The 25,239-nt window shown below is 37.0% G+C and overlaps 2 protein-coding genes across 2 annotated transcripts; one reads left to right on the top strand and one right to left on the bottom strand.

Moving 5' to 3' along the window:
- The first annotated feature begins 679 nt into the window (after window positions 1–679).
- LOC103452926 (flowering-promoting factor 1-like protein 3) lies at window positions 680–1,332 on the top strand. The gene has a single exon (XM_008392455.4). The coding sequence runs from the start codon at window positions 738–740 to the stop codon at window positions 1,059–1,061; it is 324 nt and encodes a 107-aa protein (XP_008390677.1). The 5' UTR covers window positions 680–737; the 3' UTR covers window positions 1,062–1,332.
- Window positions 1,333–13,510: 12,178 nt separating this feature from the next.
- On the bottom strand, window positions 13,511–17,452 carry LOC103452927 (vesicle-associated membrane protein 724). The gene is made up of 5 exons (XM_008392456.4): window positions 17,106–17,452; window positions 15,547–15,688; window positions 15,322–15,442; window positions 13,988–14,050; window positions 13,511–13,892 (listed from the first exon to the last, which is right to left on the bottom strand). The coding sequence occupies exons 1-5, from the start codon at window positions 17,293–17,295 to the stop codon at window positions 13,743–13,745; spliced, it is 666 nt and encodes a 221-aa protein (XP_008390678.3). The 5' UTR covers window positions 17,296–17,452; the 3' UTR covers window positions 13,511–13,742.
- Window positions 17,453–25,239: the final 7,787 nt, after the last annotated feature.

The following is a 25,239-nucleotide window of genomic DNA, read 5'->3' as shown; positions in this document are numbered from 1 at the left end:
AAATAAACTTGAGAAAAAATGGTAATTGCCCATGTCTTTTATTTAGTCATAGGTTCACTTGCAATAAAGTTTGTGGCTTATCCTTAAATATTTAATTGGCCTTTGATATTTTTCCTTAAATATAGTATTTTTCCTTAAAACTTATGTTCAACTTGATATTTAATAATCTACCTTATAAAATTGGCAGCAGCATACAAATATATATATATATATATATATATATATCCATATAATAATTTATGCCATCAAAACCACAAAGTTTAAATCATGATCATTTTCTATTAGTCATTTGGTCTAGCTAGCTAATAAGCTTTCTCGAGAATAAGTCTCCATCCTAATTATATTTTTTCACAAACAAAACAAAGATTCCCAATGTGGGGTTAAAGCCTTAGGAAGAAAAAAAAATTAAGGAAAATAAAAACAATGATTCTCCTATCGGATATATGATATGCCCATAGGTGATTGCTACTGGTCCATGGCTGCATGTCCCAAACACCATGACCCTTGTTGTATCCTTACTAAGACTACCCCGCAATCAAGTGGACCCCACCTTACCCTACTATACCCGCATCCAAACATGCCCATAATTTCATTTCTCCAAAATATAACCTCACGACATTTCATTTTACCTATAAATACACATACCCTCCTACATACCCAACATCATACAAACAACACATTCTCACTCCTCCCTACGAGCTTTTGCCTGCAGTTGTTTAACCTTCTCATCACAAAACATGTCTGGGGTTTGGGTTTTCAAGAATGGCGTCGTCCGGTTGGTGGACGGGGCGGATTCCTTGCAAGGCTCCAACTCTCGGCCGCGCAAGGTGCTTGTCCACACTCCAACTGACGAGGTCATCAGCTCTTATGCCGTGCTCGAACGCAAGCTGTACTCACTCGGTTGGGAGAGATACTATGACGATCCAGACCTTCTTCAGTTCCACAAACGATCCACCGTCCATCTCATCTCTCTCCCCAAGGATTTCAACAAGTTCAAGTCCATGCACATGTATGACATCGTTGTTAAAAATCGCAATGTGTTTGAAGTGAGGGATACGTAGTCCTTGGACTAGTTTGTGCAGCGTGCTGGATGTATTTGTGATGACTTTGATTCTGTGCTAATTTGTGTGTGTTTGTAAGTTTTTGGTTTGGAGCTTACTTTTGAATTTTGGTTTAGTTTGGCATGGTTTAGGGTTTAGGGAAAGCTAATTAAGTATAGTAGTTTAAGGGTGTGTTTGGTGGTTGATTGTTACGTTGGGTAATATTACAATTTGTACAAATTTTTATTATGTATCGTTGTGCAATGAAAATTGGGTCTCGACTCTTGCGTTGTGTTCTTTGTTCCACAGCCTCTTGTTTTCTTCGAGAAGATCAAAAGACAGCAGTTTCACTCCCTTTACATTAAATCTCTACCAAAAAGAGAGGCGAATTACGTAATGTTTTTAGAGAGGTAAATTCCACAGAAGTTTTGGCCTGCCTTGGTCACTCCCTGCAATCTTTCCAAGTTTGCATGGAATTATGATTTTCGGTCTCTCTTGATCGTTCTGGTTCTGGTTATGGCAGGAGGTTTGGGTTGTAATTTTCTCTTTTCTTACCTAAACCCTAATAAATTGTAATGTTCAAGGAGCTTGTAGATTAATAGCATTTATCCTTCCCATAATATTGATCGTACATAAAAGAGATCCATTTCAATCCAAAATATTCGAAATGATTAATTATAGGTTTCACAAATATCTTGTGGATGAAAAAGATTGATCTAAATGATTGGAAGTGAGTGGAATTTTGAAGTCACAAGTGATGTGGAATTTCCATATGGCATACATGTGTAGCATTCTTGGCTTTTGATGGTGTATTGTTGACGTGGACTATGAGAGGAAGGGGAAATGACACGTCTCTTAATTTGCTTTGTATGCTTTCATGTATGTTGGGTGTGTTAAGATTTTTTATTTATTCATCAATAATGATATTCTTACCATATTTTTGTATCACAATTGCATACCATCTTAGGTAGCATCTAATGTGGACAACCACATCATCTAAATTAATTAGTATTTAATTTCAAAATGTTAATCAATATTAATAAAAAGATTGTTAATTAAATAATGATTGTGGTATATGAGGAGTCTCCTTCTTCCACCTAAGATTATTTAAGTGTTTTAATTAATAAAAAGATTGAAATTAAATTATGTAGCTTGTCCAACTCATGTGCCACTTAAGATGGTAAAGAAATGTGGTATAAAATTGTGGTAAGAATAACATTAATACAACAATATATTTACAATAATGTTATTCTTACCATAGTTTTGTACCACAATTGTATATCACCTTAGTTGACATCTAATGTGGATAACCACATCATCTAAATTAATTAGCATTTATTTTCAAAATGTTAATCAATAATTAATAAAAAATTGTTAATTAAATGATTATTGTGATATACGAGGAGTCTTCTTCTGCCACCTAAGATTAGATTGAAATTAAATGATGTAGCTTGTCCAACTTTTCTGCCATCTAAGATGGTAAAAAAATGTGGTATAAATTTGTGATAAGAATAGCATTACTCATATATTTATATTAATTAGGATAAAACACATAAAGCTAAATTATAAGACTATATTTTAAAGAGAAACAAAGTTTTTTATTTATTTTATAGAGGAACAAAACTTATTCATATGACATGTGATGTCATAATTGTTTATTTTAATTGTCTTTGCATTTTCAATTTTACCTCTTTACGTTTAAAGATGGATTTTTGTCTCCTTATATCTCTCCTCTTTTTTCTTCGGTACTCTCTATTTTATTCCCTCCTTGCAACCCCTCTCTCCTACTTCTTCATACTTCTCTTGCTCCTACTCTTCTCTCTCGTAATATTCCCTAGATTTATGAGAACCATAGAGATTTTTAATTTTATTCTAGTATTTTGTTTTTTAAGTATTTGATTTTGAGGTTTTGATGATTTGGAAGCCTGAATTTTGAAACTGATATTGCATAAATGCTGAAATTTTGAAACTAAATTTGTAGAATTGTTGGAATTTTGAAACTATTCTTATAGAAGTGATGAAATTTTGATACTGGTCCTGTAGAAGTGTAGGAATTTTGAATGATCTTAATTAATTGCTGAATTTTGAAACTAATCTTGCTAAAGTGCATGAATCTTGAAACTAATCTTGCACAAGTGCATGATTGTGAAACTAATTTCTAGAAGTGCGTGAATTGTGAAACTGATATTGCAGAAGTGCATAAATTGTGAAACCAATCTTACACAAGTGTATGAATTGTGAAACTGATCTTGTATGAGTTAGTTTTTATGGATCTAAAATCAGTTTGAAGTTTCTATAGATGGTGTAGTTTAGGACAAATCTATTGGGGGCATGATTAAAATTTTGAATATTTGGTTTGCTTTTTTTAGTCTAGGTTTGTTAAGGTTTGGTGTGACATCCCACATCATCCAGAGGAGTGGATCATGTAAGCCTTATATGTATATTCTCATCTCTACGTAGCACGAGGCCTTTTGGGAGCTCACTGGATTCGGGTTCCATCAGAACTCCGAAGTTAAGCAAGTTCACGCGAGAGCAATCCCATGATGGGTGACCCACTAGGACGTTCTCGTGTGAGTTCCCAAAAAAAAACTATGAAGGCGTGGTCGAGGTCCAAAGATGACAATATCGTGTAACGGCGGAATCAAGCCTGGGATATGGTGGGGGCTCGGGCCTGGATGTGACATTTGGGCTTTTGTCTCTTCTTGAAATGATTCAAAACTAGTGGAGTTTTATGAAATATATTTTATATTTTTGTCCCTATAGGTAAAAGCTTCATATCAATTAATACCTAAGAGACTTAAACTAACCCACACATGAGTCAGCTATAATAATTTTGTTGATGCATAAAACCGGAGGTCTTGGAACAACGTAAATCCGATCGTGAATCTGCATGAAATGTAAATAACACAAGATGTATCGTGGTTCACCCCAAGGTTTGGGCTACGTCCACACTGATATTGTATTTCTCTGAGATGTTGAAGAGGGAGAGAGAGGGAGCGCTTCTCTGTGATGTGATAGCTTTGAGAGGGTGAGGGTATGGCCTAAGAATTGGTCTCCTCTAATTGTGAGGGTCAGGAGTCCTTTTATATAATAAGGGCTCCTCACTTATTACATATTTTCCCATTCCTTTATTACATAATTACATTTAAGTCCCACAAGTATTTGTACGAGATCTAAATACGGAAGCCCTAAGTATGGTACAAACAGTAGTCCCCCAAGTCTTCAGTCAAGAGAGTCTTTTGGTTGGAGACTTGAAATTCAATCCATGTGTGGGCCGAAGTAACCAGATGTCGTCCAGGACTGATACTCGATATGAGGCGGTGCTCAATCTGAAATGATGTTCAACTAGAAGTAGCACATGTTGCGAGGCTGCTCGACTTGTGGCTTATGTTGCCTTGGTTGGCTCGGCTTGTGGCATCGAAGGTGAGTGAGTCCCTTTTTATAGATTAAGGGTTCGCTCCTCAATACATAAATGATGGGCTAGAGTTGATGCTCGCAGCGAGGCGATTGCTCAGTAGGCGGCGATGCTCTCTAATGAAGGTGAGGGAGTCCCTTTTTTAAAATAAAGGCTCGCTCCTCAGTACATGAATAATGGGGTTAGGAATGATGCTCGAGATGAGGCAGTTGCTCAGCTGGCGGCGATGCTCTCTAATGAAGGTGAATGAGTCCTTTTTATAGAATAAGGGCTCGCTCCTCAATACATGAATAATGGGTGCTCTCTAATGAAAGTGAGGGAGTCCCTTTTATAAAATAAGGGTTCGCTCCTCAATACATAAATAATGAGCTAAGTCCCCTAAGTATTTTTCATAAGGCCCAGTTAAGGCCCAATAAATGGTATATAATGTAGTCCCCCAAGTCTTCGGTCAATAGAGTCTGTTGGCTGGAGACTTCAAATTGAATTTATGTATGGGCCGAAGTGGCGGTTGGTCGGATGCGGTATTTGTATACCCTGCACTGAAGCTTTGTAGGTGAAGCTTTGCAAGTTAAGCTTTTGAAGCTAGAGCTTTGTAAATGAAGCTTTTGAAGCTAAAGCTTTTGTAAATGAAGCTTTTAAAGCTAAAGCTTTTGTAAATGAAGCTTTTGAAGCTAAAGCTCTGTAAATGAAGCTTTTGAAGCTAGAGCTTTTGTAAATGAAGCTTTTGAAGCTGGAGCTCTGTAAATGAAGCTTTTGAAGCTAGAGCTTTTGAAGCTGGAGCTCTGTAAATGAAGCTTTTGAAGCTATAGCTTTTGTAAATGAAGTTTTTGAAGCTAGAGCTCTGTAAATGAAGCTTTTGAAGCTAGAGCTTTTGTAAATGAAGCTTTTGAAGCCGATTGACATGAGTGATGCTCATGAATGTTGACATGAGTGATGCTCATGAATGTTTATGTATGATTGACATAAGTAATGCTTATGTATAATTTGGGAGTACTAGACGTACTTTTGATCACCTGGTTGGTGTTAATAGCGGCAGGTTACAGAATAATTTTGGAGTACTAGGCGTACTTTTGATCACCTGGTTGGTGGTAATAGCGGCAAGTTGCCAAATAATTGTGGAGTACTGGGCATACTTTTGATCACCTAGTTGATGATAATAGCGGCAGGTTGCCAAATAATTATGGAGTACTGGGCATACTTTTGATTGCCTGGTTGAAGCTATTTTGGGCTTATCGGCCTTCGCCCTCTACACAACATTCCAGCCCATTTATTTTTGGCTTGGCCGTTTTTTTTTTATTATTATTACCCTTTGATGAGGTTATACAGATGTCTTCGAAAGATAAGAAAAATAAATTACATCATTCTGATGGGGTGTTTATTCCTTGATTTTGCAGTGTCCCCATATGCTTCCTTTTTGCTTTCTCTTTTCACTTTCTGTTTCTTTTCTTTTTTTTTTGTGTAGGCACAGTGGATTTTGATCTAAATCTGCCAATAGCATTGCTTCTGTCAGTGCTTTACTTTTCTTCTTTGTGAGCACATGACCTCTCCATGACTGCACCACTTTTTCTTTTTCTTTTTCTCTTTTCCTTTTGCTTTCTCTCTGTCCTTTTTTTCTGCTGCGATCCCAGCTCATTTCTTTGCCCACCCATGTTCCCCATCCCTGTCTGATGCAATCCTTTAGGCACAATTTTTTATAATCTCCAAATCCTTAAAGTAAGATCATCACTGCAGGTAATCATTACTAGTGCTCGTGGTATTCGCAGGAGATGGGATCTGGGGGTCGGCGACTACCCCAACACCTTGCCTTGATACGTAATAGCCTGATGTCCCACTGCCATCTCCATACTGGAAAGTGTACGAACACTGGTTATTCTGCGTGGAACAAATAGAATCTGATTGAGATCTAAGACTGCACCTTCGATCTGAGCAAGAAATGAATTGTGACGTTGATGAACTTCTAGGAGGAGAAGCAAAGGATCTTTGACTGCGATGATCTTTGAATTCCAGATGAAACTGGATAAAATGCAAGTTGTGAAGCTTGATGTGGCCCCAGATCTGCTTGACAGCTTCGGCGCGGGAGGATTCCTTAACACTGAGGAAGCTTCCCAGAGCTTGAGGGATCAAAATCGGCTTCATAATCCCGATGGTGGGTTTGGGCTTGGTCGAAAGATCATTTCTGGCAGGGGTAAACATGTACCATACCTGTTGCAGATCTTGCAGATTTTCTGCTTCTCCATGGAAGATGAAAAGCACCGAATCTCTGTTTTCTCTCTCTCTAAAAAATTTTTCGTTATAGAGTGCCCCAATGGAAGTGGACGGGCAGTGACCATGCCATTTAGTGCCTCATCCAAGACAGTAACTGATACGGTGGTCTTTATTGGCACTCCAAGCTTACTAAAAAGGGCAACAAAAATAGTATTTACAGCACCCAAACTTGAAAGATCTAGCCCCAACTCATGGCTTTCTATTTCAACAGCCTGAAAGCCGGCAATGTCATACCGACGCCGTTTGTCTGGATCAGATAATATATTATAAGAAAACGTGACCTCTTTGAAGATATCAGCTGCTTTAGGGTCATTAGCATTTTTGTCAGGATGGTACTTGAGAGCCATTTTCCGGTAAGCACTTTTGATTTCCTGGTCGGTGGAATTCCTATTGAGGCCGAGGACCGCATAAGGGTCTCGCCGAAGCTGCTTCTCAGCTTCCTGCTTCTCCGATTTCGATCGGTTGCCCGGCATTTTTGAAATTGACGGTTGATTTCTTCACAAAACCCTAGAAATTGCCTCTCGATTACCTCCAAAACACCAAATTCACGACTCCTGGTTGAAATTTTTTTTTTATTTCAAGGAAGTGGCGGAGGCAAATCAGCTGTCGCACAGCACCGGAGCATCAAGAAAACCTAGAAAACCAAGAGGCAGAGAGACTCCATGCAAATCCAACCTAGAGCCTTACAGGAGAGAGCAGAGAGGAAGAGACAAAAGAGATGGAGGGAGAAGCGATCTTGATGCATCGTCTGCAATTCCTTGGTGATTTGCTCGATCGGGACTCTAAATTCGTGGAAGTCCTTGCTATTAAGCAAGAATCGCGAGAAGTCGGAGAGCTTGGAAATTAAGAAGGAGAAAGGGCCTTTGGTCAGGGCTTTGAGGGCGTCAGACTCCATCTGCGACGGCGAAGATTGGTCCACGGTCACGACATCTGGGCCCATGGCGGTTGTGTAAATGGGGGAGGTTCTAGGAGTCCAAGAAAGAAGAATAAGCAGCGACCATAGATCTGGGAGTCCATGGCGCCTGAAAGATACAGCGAACAAGTCGGACTTGCCGCTAGGTAGCTGGCGATGATAATGTTGGTGCACGGGTTTTGGAGTGGGAGTGTTTGGAATGGATTTTTTGTTTAGTTTCTATGTATTTTTTCAAAGAGATTGAGAAGTGATGGTGTTTAAGGGATGAGTTTTGGAGCTTAGTGAATGCTTTTTCTGGAAAAGCCCAGTGAGGTTTGTGGGTTTTTGCAGATTTTGCAGATTCACGGTGGAGGTGAAAGAATGAAAGAGAACCGACATGACTTTTCGTATCGATTCCCACAGACGGCGTCAAATGTTGATGCACAAAACCAGAGGTCTTGGAACAACGTAAATCCGACCGTGAATATGCATGAAATGTAAATAACACAAGATGTATCGTGGTTCACCCCAAGGTTTGGGCTACGTCCACACTGATATTGTATTTCTCTGAGATGTTGAAGAGGGAGAGAGAGAGAGAGCTTCTCTGTGATGTGAGAGCTTTGCGAGGGTGAGGGTATGGCCTAAGAATTGGCCTCCTCTAATTGTGACGGTGAGGAATCCTTTTATACAATAAGGGCTCCTCACTTATTACATATTTGCCCATTCCTTTATTACATAGTTACATTTAAGTCCCCCGAGTATTTGTACGAGATCTAAATACGGAGGCCCTAAGTATGGTACAAACAAATTTATTTAGAATTCGCCTTCAAAGAGAATCAAATTTAAAACTTATAACTTATAAGAAAAACATCAATAGCTATAATATTAAGGAACTATTTGGCACTACAAAATCTGTACTTCAAGTTTTCTATAGTTTAAAAGGAAAAATACACATATAAATGATGAGCAATGAAATTTTTATAATGCCAATAATAATGCCCTAAGTTTAAACGGCACATGTGTCAAGATTTTAGATGCATGGGTTTTATAAGGTATCGTTTGGTATGCAGACGGGACGGGAAGGAAGAGGGAGGGAGCAAAGATGCCCTCGGATGGAAACAAAGAGGAAGAAGAAGGAGACAGATAGGTTATAATTTTGTGTTCCACGGATGTGGAACAAGTCGTCCAGGGAGGTGAGGTGGAACGAAAATTTACCCAAAACTCGTCTCGTGAAACAGCGTGTTCCACCCGTTTTAGACGCACCAAACGTGGGACGTAATATCTCGTCTCACTCCATTCCGTCTCGTCCAACGTACTAAACAGTACCTAAAATACACATGGGAGTTTCATCATGACAAAGTTTGGTGTAACTAAATATAATTTTATTAATCTCGATGTACGACTAGTGGTTTATCATGAATCGATGAAAACCCAATATCATTTCGCTAGGCCAATCATTTGCTTTGCTTACCAACAACGTAGTTCCGCCACGTGTTCATATACAAGTGGCGGGGTCTATCCTTTCAGTAAAATGCATTCAAAATGCCGAAACTGCCCCTATGCAAACCGAACAAGTGAAGGCAAATTATGGGGTTTTCCTAGCCCAAAAATGGAATAATATAGCCAGGCAGGCATGCAAGCTAGCAAGTCGCATATTTTGGGTGACAAAACTACGATTTTTCTTGAAATATTCAGACTTTATCTGGATAAATAGTAAAATCAACTTTTACTCGAAACCGAAAATTTTGCCAAATATGGAAATATACAACTTTGTCAAATACCAAAAAAAATTGTTTTGAATTTTGACTTGGGAAATATATAAAGAGAAATAACGAAAAGTTCAAAAAAAATTTAGTTTTAATGAAAAATGACAAATAAATGTGTAGTGAATAGTATCATAGGAAGGTAAAAATATGATTTTTCGTTAAAAGTGAACAGTACCGGAAATGTTTCGTTAAAACTCCCAAATATATAAGCAGATATGTTATTAGTTTGAATTTCTTTGAGGCATCATATTGTTAATTATTCAATCTGAATGTCTTTTGATCAAAGACAGTAACACTGAAACGCTAGATTTATATTGAAGTTTACCCTAATGACCGTTCATCTCGTAAATATAGCGATAAGTATATACGCCTATATCTTCATTAATCACCAAGTTAGAATTGTTTCATTCACTAATTTTTTTCATAACCAAGTTTGAATTGTTTCATTCACTAATTTTGTTCATTGACTAATCACATAACAGTTTTTTATCTATTTAAATCTCGGTTAATATAATCAAAACTTCATTATTTATAATGTACATACAAGATACTAATGTACAATGCACATGTCATTTAGGATCAAATTTTAGGGTTCGGCATTATGATCAGCACGTCCAAAGTGTAGATTAGGGTTTGGCATTATTATTTTTTCCTCTTTAGGGTATTCTAAATAGTTTCCCGAGAAATATGAAGCCCCATGCATGCATGAATGAATTCAAAGATTTTGCAGCCATCATCAAGCTGCCATGCATGGAGCATGTCCAAGCAACATGTGCTATAAAGAAAAGCTATGGAGGAAAGAGATCTCCTGATAAGTATCCTAAGGAAACTCCATCCTTTAGGTTTAGGGCGATAATTGTTCGGGCTACTGGACAATTGGTAATTATTATCTTAGTCAACAGTATTTGGCCGAGTGCATCTTCACCCTGTAAATAAATTGCTCAAACATTTGTCATTAAAAAAATAATATTACCCTTAATTTCGAATAGGACTTGTAACCAATCACGTCATGCCACATGTTATTACCCGAAATTACATTTGCAGTGACATCATCCTAACGTCAGACTGCCTCAGACGATGGGTTGGGCGATTGTGGCCCGATCTAGCAATCGGGCCTTCTTTTTTTCTCTGTAGCCCTACTGATTGCGCATGGACTGGAGCTTATTTTGTTGGTTTTGGTGAATTGCATCATCCAATTTTTTCTGGCAATTGGGAGGGGTAGAGTTGCTCTAAAAGGAAAGGACTGAGGCGCTAAAAACTCATGTGGATAAGAATATATCATCATGTGTCTATATAAAAACTCATAATTCATCATAATATTGTACGTATATATGCCCATCCCTTGTTTGAATGGGGTACAATCACTTTTCGTCGAGTGGTCAGTTTCCTTCAAATTAATGGCCTTCTCAACAGTTTCAAAGGGCAATAATAATCGAACAAACCAAAAACCAACTGAGAATAAAGATCGATATATATAATATATATATAGACATATATGATGGAGAAGAGCCAGCAATATTGGAGCTCTTTGTTTCTCTTTTTATACTACATATATTATATATCCACTGATTATCCACAAATGATGGAGCAAGAGAGATCCTATTTGTCTTTTATGAGTTTGATTTTGACGGCAAGATCAGAGCTTTTGTCATGTCAATGCCATGCAAACCAGTTTCATATGAATTGTCAAATATTTGTTAGAAGATATTATCAATGAATTTACAGTCATATGTAATTCCATGCCCACTCGGGACTATACGTATCGGTATTGAATATATTATCCTTTTGGCCAGAAAAGTAGGGGTGAAGAAAGAAAAAAAAAGAAGTGAGAGTCTGAAATTGTATTGAAATTCAACCTTGATTATTGTTTGGCCAAATCATTACTGACATTGTTCAATTATATTCACGATTTTGATCCTAACTAAATCAAGCCGAAATGTTCCCCCAGTTCTAAGAAATGTTTTCTTTTTTGCTACTTTGTAAGGGAGTTAAATACTTTTTATCGAATACAAGTAATATTCTACATTAATATACCCTAAAGAAAGAATTTGAATCGAGGACGCAATCAATTAAAGAGGAAGACCTATGTTTGGATGAAGAAATTTAAGATTATTAAGGAATTTTAAAATGATGAAAATTGAAATGACGGGATTTTATTTTCTAGAATTTGTGAATTTTCTTGTTTGATTATGTTTGGATGAAGGAAATAAACTTGGAATTTGGATAAAAGTTAGAATTTATAAATTGACATGCATCAATTCCTTTGTTTGGATTTATAAACATAGAAATTTAGAATTTCCGCGTGAAAAAAAAACTTGGAATTTGAGGCCTCTAATTCCCAAGTTTAAATTCCATGTAAATAGGGGTCATTTCCCAATTTCTATGATTGAGAGTTTAACATTAACAAATTCTATTGTTCTTTTAGGTTAACCAAATAAGAAAATTCACAAATTCTAGAAAATAAAATCCCGCCATTTCAATTTTCATCATTTTAAAATTCCTTAGTAATCTTAATTGAGAATGGAATTTGTTAATTTTAAACTCTCAATTATAGAAATTGGGAAATGACACATATTTACATGGAATTTAAACTTGGGAATTGGAGGCCTCAAATTCCAAGTTTTTTTTTACGCGGAAATTCTAAATTTCTATGTTCATAAATCCAAATAAGGGAATTGGTGCATGTTAATTTATAAATTCTGACTTTTATCCAAATTCCAAGTTTATTTCTTTCATCCAAACATAGTGTAAGAGTCATATTAATTAATTACTTACAAAAAAAAAAGTGGAATACTTAATCTAGTTTAATTCTAACTCGTTTCTTGGCCATGTGACAAAAAAAAATTCAAAAAGAAGACCAAATAACTCCATTATTGGTGAGCCAAACATGATTAAATAATGTAATGACAAATGTATGTTATCAGTCACATGATAATATTAATATATACAAATTCTATGATTTTCTAGGGGAACCCTAAACCCTAATCCACCAAAAAGGAACCCTAGCCAGCTCTAATTTCCAATTGATTGGGAAGACCATTGGGACGATTATAATTTATTTGTTACTTTTCTCAAAGTTCTGTTCTAGGGTTTGAAATTATGCTCAGCGTTACGTTTTTCAAACTATGTAACTGTTTTGCTTCTGCTGCGCCTACCTTAATTTCATGGGACTAGTCTTTTGGGAAATAATTTCATGGAACTAGTTGGACTTGGACTCTCACGCAGCACTTAAAGGTCGGTGCATTAAGGCAAAAAAATATTAAAGTTGTTCAGCAAGTTTGGCAGGCCATGACTTATGATGCTTCTAAATGATTATTAAAACTTCAGGGAATAATGTGTCGGAAGTGCACCAAAAGATGACTAAGTTAGGGCTCCAGCTCGCTTTTATTTTTTTATATTTTTCTGCATAGAGAGAGAGAGTATGAGGAAAAACATATCCTTCAGTTTTCGGAAGAAAATTACCACAAGTGGCCTAAGCACATAGTTTAGACCGTTCACGTTCTCCTAGAAAATCAAGGTTTAAGAAAATTATGATCACCCGCTATTCGATTTTAATCTAACAGCAAAGGAAAAAAATAAAACAACAAAAGTTAAATAATTAATTACTGTTAAATAAGATTTGAAAAGGTGAGTGACTATAATTACCCTGGTATATAGGAGAACAAGACTGCTCATGTAAATTCTTTTGGTTTGCATGTCGTATAGAGTAGAGTATGACAAGTTCACATTTAAACTGTCAACTTAGGGCCACACATAATATCGTTACTCGTTAGAGGATCATTCGACATTAGCTGAAAAAAGGCAAGGAATTTGTAGCTAAAATGGTTTACAACATTTACTCGTGTACTCGAGCTCTATGTTCCATTCCCCTAGCCCAAATATTTGTTTGTGTCTAAATACATAAAAGAACTAGCTGAAGAGTATTTGTCTTTGCCTAGTTCCGATAATATCCGACACACGCAGAAAGAAGACATCATTTGACAGCATATGATGAACATCTAGTATTCTGAATAGTAGCGTTGAGCTTCTCGACCCTTTGCCTAAGGATTAGTCAGTTCTGTTTAAGTTTCTTTTGGAACATATTAGGAATCTCCTGATCTAATCAATCATGTAAGATTCAGAAACGAAAAAATTAATCACCAAAACCTTGTCTGCATTGTCGCCATATCAAAATAAAAATCTAGAAACATATATAATGAACAATTTGATAAAGCCAAATGTAAGAATTCTCTCTCTCACGCTATCCCCTCGCCTGCCCCCGTCCTTCCTCTCCCTCTCCTTCTCCCTCCATGTTCAACACAATCTGTTGAAATGAAGCTCATGTATCGCATAATTTGAAAGCATTGCTTTGTGCCTAAATACTACTAGTTCGTGCAGTCAAATCCATGGCAAATAGAAAGCCAGATTACCAGGACCAGAAGTACGAGGATTCCGAAAACGACCAACTTTATCTTCATGTTTTGATACCACATTTTCCTTCTTATTTGTGTTCCCTTATTTTTGTAATCTTGGGCCTGAAAAATGCAACAAGCAAACTTATTCAGCACTTAACTATGGGGTTAATACAGATGACAGATAAAAGGGCAGGGTTGATCTTGCCTCCACTTACCTGAGAACGAAGATCTTCAGTCTTGTCAACAAGAACAGTCAGGTTTTCCCCTCTATCGATAGCCTGAAAAGCATGTGTAGGTGGAATAAGCATGAAATGCAATATCTACGGCCTGGTTAATTGGTGTAACGAATCATATAATGCAAGGTTTATACATCCCAGATGGTGACTGCGAAAAAAGAAGACGTACTGGACTAATCTCACTAGAATGAATAACCAAAGTTGTAACGAGAAGCTCTTTCTGTTCAAGTGTTTATTGGGATTGACGACCAAGAGTCACTTTACTCAATTGTGGTAATTTGTACAATGAGAAACCATATGCCTAGTAGACAGAACTATGAATTCGTACTTAATGCTAGTTGCATGGGGCTACCTTGTTTGCAAACAAGTAAAGTACTCCAACCACCAATACAGTACAGTACAAATACAGGGACCTCCCATACGATTCTAATAATTATATATACTCGAGTAAACTTTAAAAGCTGACATAACAGAGTAATAATACATATAGCACCACAGCCAGAAATGTAAATCACGACAGAAGCCCCTATACCCCATTCTAACAGTCCATAACACCAGTGAATTACAAAATCACAATCAGAGAGTGACAAACAAACAAGGTCTCCTTGCTTCTTTATATCTTTCTGATCCTTCTTAGTTTGGGATTCCTCTGCTTTAGGGATTAGGAACTATATCTGAATTTTTTTTTACTTCCTCTAAGGAAAAGCTTGCCACCTTGATTGAAACGCAAATCATTCCCTTGCCAAAAGAATTAAGAAAAAATACTCTTCAAACAGATTCTCCATGCATTTTTACTCTCTAAAGCTATAGATTTGCCATTTTCGATGACCACCACACGCCTCGGCAAACCCCAGCACCAACATTACCACACCACCACCATGAATAAGTCACTCACATTCATGATGAAGCCATTTGACACATCCACTATGAGGTCACATCTCTTCCTATTACTAATAACTGCTAGTTGTTAGATTTTATCCATCGTTAGATTTTCATAAATTTTTGAAAGGCTAAGTTCAACAACTTACTTGATTAAGGGCAACTTAGAAATTTTTTTAGTCCCACTTAGTGAGGACCAATGTGTCTCTCATGTAGAAATGATGAGGGAGGTCTAAATAGACTTTGGAAAGACGGGGGATGTATGTGTTTGCTATAAGAAAAACAGAAGAAAAAAAAAACAGGAAGACAAATAACAAACTTCTGGTAGAAACAGCACTAATTAGACCTGTGTGAGCAGATGGTATATCAATAACTAAAAGCATTCCTACTTTGACAGTGAACAGATGCACTATATCTGAGAAAAGAAACCATACCTTATCAATATTCTCTAACATTATACTTTTAACTTCTGAAACTTGCGCCTTCACTTTCAAAAGTTTTTCAATCTCTTCTGCATGATCAATTATATACTTCATGTGCTCTTTCATAACTGGTCTGTAATCTTCAAAATCATCTCAGTTTCCATTTGGACAGAAATTTGTTCTCAAAAGAATAGAGTTACTTGAACATAATCTATCATGATTCATGAATGAACATACCCGAATTCCTTGTTAAGACTTTTGGCAACAGCCGTATCTGCTTTACCACCCCCATATCTTTTTCTGAAGTCAGCTCTCACTCGTTCTAAAAATGCAATAGATATCTGCTTGCCGACAGAGTCTTTGGCAACAACACAGTATGCTGCAAATTCCATAAAACACGGATAAGAGGTCTGACACCAAAAAACTTCCCCCTAAAAAAACTCTCAGATTCAAAGTACTTTGATTTGGGCACACACATAGATGCATCAACAGACTACAGAAAATAACAGATTGTACTACTAATTCGTTAACATCCAGTTCATACAGAAACTAAGACTATCTCAACCTTATTGTCCAGGTTAAAACCGATAAACTTTTAAAGCTATATACAACATTTATTGAAATGGACATTTGTATGCAAATAGTACTAGCATGAAACATAATAAAATAAACATATAGCTATTGAAATGGTTCAACCCCAAGCTTAGATGAACTCACAGGTCGTCTCTGTGGCCAACTGATAGGCACAAGGCTAGAATAGACAATTTTTTTGCCTTTTTAGTTAAAGAAGGCCAAAAGCCTAGAGCTGAGAGTCGAACTCTCAGTGTGGGTGTGCGTGTGCCGTAACAGCTCTTAACAACTACGCTATGAGCATCCACGAACTGATGCTAAATTTGATTTGAGTCATATAATAGCTATCTATTTCCATAAAGTAAGGGATCCAAAATACGGGGCAGTCAATTAAATTATGGGTTGCATCCTAAAGAATGCATGGTGTAAGTACAGGCTCTACTATTAAATGAACGCAATCTAAGAAATGTGATACCAATCCATGGAGACTAAAAAGTTTGTTTTTTTCTCTTCATAGTGAACTAGAGAATTCAAAACGCCATTTGAATTTTCAGCATCTAAACGCGGAAAAGCGTTGATCACATTTACTATTATTCAAATGGTATTTAAAGTGCTTCCTTCTTCTTCATCTCATAATTATGTAAATTATTTCATCAAGTTCCTTCATTTTCAACAATTCAACCAAATCTACTCACCAAAATTCACCTGATTTCCAAGCCTAGTCAATATTAGCTAAATGCCTAGTGAATTGAGCTAAATGCCAAGTCTTCTAATTGTCGAAAGCCAAAAAAAAAAAAACAAAACAAAACGAGACTCAAAAATTCAAAAATTTTCTCAGCAACCAAACTGAAGAAAGTTGAGGTTTTACCATACAATATAGGAAGTAGCCCGATAACTTATAGATATAAGCACATGCAAGGTCCCTTCTTTCCCCGACGTGGGATTCATACTCAATACAAACAGTTTAAAAGACTCAAACTTTACCAAAGGCTCCGAAAACCAAGCAAACCCTAGTTCAAAAAGCTCACTAATTTCCAACTTCCCACTACAAACCAATCAAATCCCAGATCATAAATCCTCACATTTCTCTCTTTCACATTAGATCCAGCTACTCCGGCAAGCAATTCAAGCTCCCGGACTGTCTGTTTTCCAGGAAAACAAAAGAAAATCATACAGAAACAGAAAGTAAAGAGATCAGCCAGCTGGAATCGAATAGAACTACGCACCGTATCCATCCTCCACGAGGAAATTGAAGGTGTGGTGATCGCAGTTGTAGGTGAACTTGTTGTTGGAGGAAGGAAGCTTCTGGAGACACTGCGCCGCAATCGCGGGGAAGTTGCCGGTGAACTGGGTGTACTCCGACAAGATCATCGTACCTCGGGCCACGAAGCTGTAGATGAACGATTCCTGAGTCATTGTCGAGTTGGCGAGTGAGCTCGCTCGGAGGTCTGGAAGCAGCGGTAGCAGACAAAATCGAAGGCTCTGGTTGGTCTTTGTTTCTTTGTTATGAAGTAAGAACTTTTGCTTTTGTGGTTTATGATGCTTAATTAATTATGCTTAACGCTCATCATTAAGTCACTAAAACAGTGGAGTCTGAATTAATTATTATTTTAATTGAATTTAGTGGACAGGGATGTGATTCAAAACTGTTTGAGAAAATGTTTTTTCTTGGACTGAAAGTCGTAAAGCGTCTCTCTGCTTTGACCGGTGTAGACTGTAATGGCGGTAATGCCCCTGCTTAGGCGCGAGGGCACTGTAATACAATTGGCGATCCAGGTCCGCAGAGGAGGGTATTCTGGGAAACACAACCGATTACTAAATAAAAAAACAGCTGGCGGCGTTTGCAGTTTTTCTGTCACCTTTCAATATTTTGAATTTTGGCTACTCGGTCGTCTTGAAAAAATGTTAGTTAGTTTACCAATTCGTAATGAGATTTAAAGGAAACAAAATCTAAATTCGTTGCCTTGACGATTGAGTTGTGAAAAGTCAAAAAAAATAAATGCGTGAATATTATCTTTTTAAAAATTTAGTACTGAATTGTTATGTCCTTGTGCATCAAAGTTGATCTTGTGAAATTCTCATATTTATCGTGAAATTTTTTTTTTTGTTGATGATTTGGGTCGTTTGAGTTTGTCATGCAATTTGGGTCCAGTTTTTTTTTTTTTTAGCAAGCTCCTCCTTCTTGCCATCTGTTGCTAATTGCAAATATAACTGGGTCTCGTGAAGTCATTATATTCTTATGTAATCTTTCTTTTCTTTCAGGTTTATATTGTGACAGCCCGTCCCGGGATATTTGTTTTGATGGTGTGAAATGTCGATTCTACCCTTGAGAGTGAGTTGTGGTTGTGTAAATAAGCTAAGAAATTAAACAATTGAGTTTACTTATTTTCTTCGTAACCTTTTGGACCCAATTAGAACTAAAGGTTCTAATTGTTTTGGTTAGTTGTAAGAAAATTTGGACCACACACATTCTCTCTCTCCCGTTGACTCCCTTTCTCTCTCTTCCCTCTCAGTTTTTCTCCATTTTTCCGTACAACGTACGGACAAACCTCAAACCAAATCATTTCGTTGCAGATTGAGGTTGTGATCGATGTTTTTGGACTCCTTGCAAGCTTAGGAGTCGAATGGTGGTGATAGTTGGACGTGAAAACCTCGAAAACCCCGAGAAACCATAATCTCCGAATTGAGCATTGTTCATGCAATCGTGAATGTGAGGTTTTTAGAAGATTTTAAACTGCTAGTGAGCTTTAGAACATCTTCACGAAGCTCAGAGAAGAAAAACAAAGTGAATTGGATGTCGGGGAAGTTGAGTTTGGCAAGATTATCGAGGATTCTTCGGCGAAATCTCATGGATTTTAGGGCTTTAAATTGGTAAGGTTTTGTTCTTCTCGTTGTAGGCTTCAATTTGACATAAATTTTGTGAATTTTGGTTGAGAATCGAAGAAGATATGAAGGTTTGATTGTTTTTCCAAAAACCAGCGCCGGCGAGATTCTCTAGCGAACCACGGAAGACGAATGAGAATATTTCGTCAAGTCTGATGGAATATTATAAAGGTGTCAGGTAACGTCATTAATTTTTGTTAAGATTTAACGGAATATTCCTAACGGCAATTAAGTTTCAGTTAGGGTTTGGCCGCGCGTGGGGGCGCGTCTGGCCATGTCTTGGCCGACGCGTGGGAGGTCGAAAAAAATTTCTAAAAATATGGAGATGTTCTCGAGGTTGAGTAGGTCCCAGTGGTATATTCAAATACCCCATTTAAGCATTGTATGAGAAGTTATTTCCTAGTTTTTTGTATGTACTTCAAATAACGTTTATTCAGTTATTTCGCATATAGGTGAGACCTATCCTGAGGACGAGCGCAATCAAGGCTCAGGGGCTATGACCCTTCGACATATCAGTGAGTGGGCTTTTGGTTTTTCCGTATATACCTATATACTTGATTTTTCCCAGAAAATGAATTTGAATGGAGTTACGTTTTGAATTGCCATGCAAAGTATCTATCTATTTTAGTATGCATTAGTAGTTGCATATATATATGATTGGTGTTACGGACGCACAGGTAAGTACCAGGTAAGTTCATAAATAAAAGGTATAAGGTAACTTCAACTATGTGAGATATGATGTGATGTATTGAGAGCTCATAAACTTGCACCCCGGTGTTAGTGCTCCCGCCCAGAGTTAGGGCACAATCTTTCACGTGATGTTCACCTCCCGCACCATATGCTCACCTTGGATCCAAGTTAGGTGCACAGGCTTGTCGTACAGACCACTTTAGGTGGTTCCGACTCGTAGGTGACCCGCGATTATTCACACAACCTTCACATGATCGTAGCACTAGAGCATATTTATATTACACATAGTCTTGTCGTATAGACCACTTTAGGTGGTTCCGACTCGTGGACAGGATTTGATTTGATATGGTTGAGATTGGTTATGAGCTATATATTCAGCCATGCAGATTAAGTTAGAGGGATTTGGCTGATACGATATTTGACATTGATATATTTTGCCTGGATTACTTATGGCATTGCATTGAGATACTTTGGCATGGTATACTTCTATGGATTTTCATCTTGAGTATGATTTCTGATACAGCTTATTATTATTATATTTTTCTGGGAAAATTATAAAGGTTTTACGACGAGGGGTTAGAACTTTTGAGAAATGAAATGATTTTGAAAAGCTTTGTTTTTGCCCACTCACAGTTTCTGTTTTGCACCCCTCCAAGTTTTAAGTAGCAGTGCTTTGGTGACTCACGAGGACTTCAAAGGTGGTTCTGACAGAACATCATAAATGTAGGATCACATTTGGGTGTTATCTATATCTAGTACTTGTTCTGCTTGACTGCATCTAGGATATTTATGCTCTGGTTGTGTAATTCACATTTAATCTCACACTAGCACTTTATCTTAGCTAGTAATGCTACTAGTAGTTGGTTTTTATTTAGTCATATTTCCCTTGTATCTATTTTGCTTTTGCACTGTGCACATGGTTACGTCACTCTCACGTGACGGTCAGCATGCTTCGATCTAGGTCGGGGTGTGTCATATATCTCGTTGTCAACAAAAGAAAAAGTAAAAAGAAGTTATGAATAATATCAAATTATGTGGACTATCATAAATTAATTTTATGAACATTTTAACCTAAAAATATTTACATTCCGATAAACATTGAAAAATCACTAAACCGACACATGAAACTCATGAAATACTATGGAATAATATGAAACACATGATAAAGATAATTAAACACAAGACATATGAACAAACACATGGTTTTGAAAGATGGTAGAAAGAAAAATTGGAACAATTGTAGGAGAAAAGTGAGTTTTGTGTGGATGTTTCTACAAATACATAGGTATTTATAGAGTTCTTAGGTGAATTTTGAGTTAAATAATTTTTTATAAATATTTTAACTGTCAAATTTAAATTTGGGCCGTTAGATTTTTTTTATGCCCTTAGATTTGATCATATTCGATATCAATTGTTGGATTCAATAAATTTATAAATATAAAACAAAAATATTTACTAAATTAAATATGGACCGTTGGATAACCAACAGCCCATTTGAATGTGAGTTGTTGATCAACCAAAAGAGTTGTTCGGCTCAATTTTATTGGCAGACAAGTGAGAGACACACTCATGTGGGTGGGGACCGCAAGGGGCTGCACTTTGCAGCTTTGAAGTTGGCTGAAAAGCGTGCCTCAAGTGGCACGCGTGAATTTGGGCGCTTGTTGTCCAATTTCATCTGTTCCACTCTCACATGGGCTCCACCACTAACCTTGGCCTAAATCTTGGCTGGAATCTAGCCTTTTTTTAGGTTTTAGGCCCAAATTAGAACTTGAGTTGGAATGAATTGGGGGAATAGAAGGGAAGTTATAGGTTTTAGGCCATGGTTTGGAGTTGGCCTAATGAGATTTAAGGGAAACAAAATCTATATTCGTTGCCTCATTTATTGAGTTGTGGGAAGTAAATAGAAGTATATAAATATATATCACTTCTAAGGGAGATTTTTCAGTGTGACCGGCACACGAGGTGGTACACCATGTGTTACTATACAAATCATGGGATATATGTGTTAAAAAGTTAATAACTTAAAAAATAAAATTTTCCACCACTTACATAAAAACACTTGGTGTACCATCCGTATTCCAATCACAATAAAAAATTTCTCCACTTCTAAAACGTTTAGTACTGAATTATTGTGCCCTTATGCACTAAAGTTGGTCTTGTGAAATTCGTCATATCTAATTCGAATTTTTTTTTTGTTGACGATTTGCGTAGTTTGAGTTTGTCATGCAGTTTTAGTCTAGTTTTTTTTAGCAAGCTCCTCTTTTTTGCCATCTGTTGCTAATTGCAAATATAACTGAGTTTTTGTGACCTCGTGATATTTTTATATAATCTTTCTTTTCTTTCAAGCTTCTCGTTGTCAATAAAAAATAAAAATAAAAAGAAGTGTATGAATAATATCAAATTGTGAGTTACTTTTTTGACGAATTACTTTGATGGCATGTTTACCAAACTAGAATGGAATGGCAAGAACCGGAATTGCATTCTTTTCCAGGCATTCAAGCTGTTTACTAACATTTCCGGAATGAAAAACAAGATGGGGTCCACTTAAAATCTCCCGGAATCGGATCCCTAAATCTCTCGGAATCGGATCCCTAAATCTCTCGGAATCGGATCCCCCTAGATGGAGGTTGTATTTGGATTCCGGAGAGAAGGCTCTTCCAAGAATCCAACTTTTATACCCAAACTACCCCCTAGATGGATGGGCTTTGAAGACTGAGTTGGTGGAATCGGTTGTCGTTGGCGAAAAACGAATTTGAAACTCGTTCGGTGCCTTATCTGCCAATTGAACGACACTCTAACACCCGAAATTGAAGCTGCAATGGTGGTGGATCCACTGCTATGGTGGTTGTGGGGTATATTCCAGTGGCTGTGTGGTTGGAAAAAGATGGAGGGAGATGAGAAGTAGATGGCAAAATAAGAGGGGGAAGCTGAAGATAGTTGGGGTATGTGCGATGCAGACCATGAAAGAAGATAGTTAGAGTATGAGACGGCAATGAGACCGCAGTGCAACTGGACAAGGAAATGCAAGGGTGAAAGGCAAGGCAAGGAAAGGCAAGGTGGGCTATGGAGGCGTAAGGGGGTGGATTTGGTAATTGGAATGTTTGGAAAGGCAGGGGTGGGTGGAGAAGGGACTCTGATTAAGAAATTATATAGAAGAATTTTATTATATGAATTAATTAAGAAATTTAATTTAATTAATTAGTATGAAAATAATTTATTTATGTAAGGGCAATTTAGTAATTAATCTAATTTTAATTCTGATTGAAGTGAATGAGTAAACAACTCCATTAGGAATGTGATTCTGATTCCACCTCATTTCAATTCCTCCTCAATCCAATTCCTCTCAATCTGATTACAGATTAGTAAACGCGTCCTGATTGTCGTCCGTGGAAGGTCTTGCTTTACTTTCTATGAGTTACTTTGATTTAGGAAAAGTGGAAAAGTCAGTATATTTTCTCCACTACGTTTATTTACGTGTTTAGTTTTCATAATTGGATGAATTTTAGATTATGTTTATATGGCATTCAGTGCAAAGCAGAGGCAATCAGGCAAAGTGCAAACAATTAGAATAAAGAAATTAAAAGATCAAACCTATTTTGTTGCAAGGATGGAAATTCTAATGTGGCCTTCAACGCTTCGTTACAGATTTTGGTTTCAGGAGCATACGGCATAGATAGGAGAACCGAGAGGTGGAGCTGGGACTTCCGATTGGTAATTATGTGATGAGCGATAGTTTTTATAGGAGAGAAGAGATAGTTTTTGTGAAAATGAAAAGGCCACTACAGTTGTATTTTTTGGGGTAAATTATATAAAATTATCTTAACTATTGGGTCAATCACAGTTTCAAATTCCATCTTTAAATTTTTTTTAATATCATACCTCATCTACCAATTTTTTACAATTTCATACCTTCCGTCAAAACGTGGCATGAGACGGGATCCATTTTTCTATTAAAAATTTTAAAAAATATTAAAGAAACTAAAAAAAAATCATTAAATTTTTTTTTTACATATCCCCTCACCCTTTTCCCCCTCCTGTCTTCCCCAAAACTAAACCCAGAACCTACCTCACCTTCTTCCCCGCTCATGTCCTTCACCACCCCACCGCCGCACAATTCATTCCTCCCACCTCCCCATCTCAATTCATTCCCCAATTAATTTCTTTCTTTTTTTTTCGATTTTCGATTTTAATTTTTCCAATCACAGCCGGGACCTGCAATATCGACGGCACGGCTCCGGGACCTGGAATCGCAGGAAAAAATGGCAGCATCTCGACGGCTCCGTGACTTGCGGCAACGAGCAGGGGAGGAATGAAGAAGATGGAGGTCGGCGGCAACAAGCAGGGGAGGTGGTTCTGGGAATAATGGGGGTGGGATTGTTGGGACGACGATGGTTTCAGATCGTCGAGCGATATGAGAAGGGTGGGAGGGAGAGAGTCGAACGATGGCGTGGGATCTGGGTTTGGGTGGTATCTGGGTGGTTTTGGGTTTGGGGAAGACGTGGGGCGGAGGCGGTGGGGGTGAAGGACAGGATTGGGGAAGAATGGGGATAGGGTCTGGGTTTAGTTTTGGGGAGGACAGGAGGAGGGAAATGCTTACAAAAGAATTTTAAAATGACGAAAATTGAAATGAAGGAATTTTATTTTCTAGAATTTTTTAATTTTGTTGTTTGGTTAACTTAAAAGAACAATGGAATTGAAGACGGAATTTGTTAATTTTAAACTTCTAATCATAGAAATTGGGAAATGACACTAATTTACATGGAATTTAAACTTGGAAATTGGAGGCTCCAAATTCCAAGTTCTTTTTCCACGCAGAAATTCTAAATTTCTATGTTATAAATCCAAACAAGGGAATTGGTGCATGTCAATTTATAAATTATGACTTTTATCCAAATTCCAAGTTTATTTCCCTCGTCCAAATATAGTGTGAGGGGATATGTAAAAAAAATTATTAAATGATTTTTTTTAGTTTTTTAATATTTTTTTAATATTTTAATATTTTTTTAATAGAATAGTGGGTTCTGTCTCATGTCACATCACTATTTAACGGAAGAATTGACAGAAAACTGACAAAAGAAATTGTAAAAAATTGGTAGATGAGGTATGACATTGAAATTTTTAAAAGATGGGGTATGAAACCATGATTGACCTAATAGTTGAGGTAATTTTATGTAATTTATCCTATTTTTTGTGAGAATTGAGAGAGAAGCGATAGTTTTCTGAAAACAAAGAAAGAAAGCATTTGGCTGTTTTGAGAAAAAGTTATGATTCTCGATTTTTTAATTTTAATAAGACTTGACCCGTTAACCCGTCATGAAGCAACACAAAATTAACAGGTATTTAGGTTGACACGATAACGAATCGTGTCGTATCAAGTAACTCGATAAGCACTTGTTAAGATAATAGGTCAGTTTAGGTATACACGTGGATACAACGTTACACAATAATAAAATATTAATTTAATAATATTATGCTACTAAAAAGAATACTATAATTACCAGCAGTAGGATTTAATCCCGTACCGAATTGAAAGTTAAAATATAAATATAAATATATATATATATATATATATTCAAATTAAATTTAGAAAATTGATAAATGTTAGATCAATTAAGATTTAATTTCGGGCGTCCTATGTTTTTCTCAACCCTAAATGAGACTCTTTCTTATTCTTGAAGGCTCAAATTGTAGCAGCTGCTCTCTCTCTCAAATTGAACTCTCGAACCTCAACTTCGGTCAGCCACAAGTCCACGACCACCACCTTTGTTACTGTCATTTGAAAAGAAA

Source organism: Malus domestica, chromosome 13, assembly GCF_042453785.1.
Source record: "Malus domestica chromosome 13, GDT2T_hap1".
NCBI classification, from domain to species: Eukaryota; Viridiplantae; Streptophyta; class Magnoliopsida; order Rosales; family Rosaceae; genus Malus; species Malus domestica.
The sequence above is the reverse complement of the archived record's forward strand: the minus strand, read 5'-3'. Positions and strand labels throughout refer to the sequence as shown.

What these genes read in the sequence shown, in the direction of transcription:
- LOC103452926 (XM_008392455.4), top strand. Translation starts at nt 738, where the DNA reads ATGTCTGGGGTTTGGGTTTTCAAGAATGGCGTCGTCCGGTTGGTGGAC.
- LOC103452927 (XM_008392456.4), bottom strand. Translation starts at nt 17,295, where the DNA reads ATGACTCAGGAATCGTTCATCTACAGCTTCGTGGCCCGAGGTACGATG. An exon ending in AGTCTTAACAAGGAATTCGG is followed by an intron (nt 15,443 to 15,546) that starts GTATGTTCATTC and finishes TGAAGATTACAG; the next exon opens with ACCAGTTATGAAAGAGCACA. An exon ending in CTGAAGATCTTCGTTCTCAG is followed by an intron (nt 13,893 to 13,987) that starts GTAAGTGGAGGC and finishes TGCATTTTTCAG; the next exon opens with GCCCAAGATTACAAAAATAA.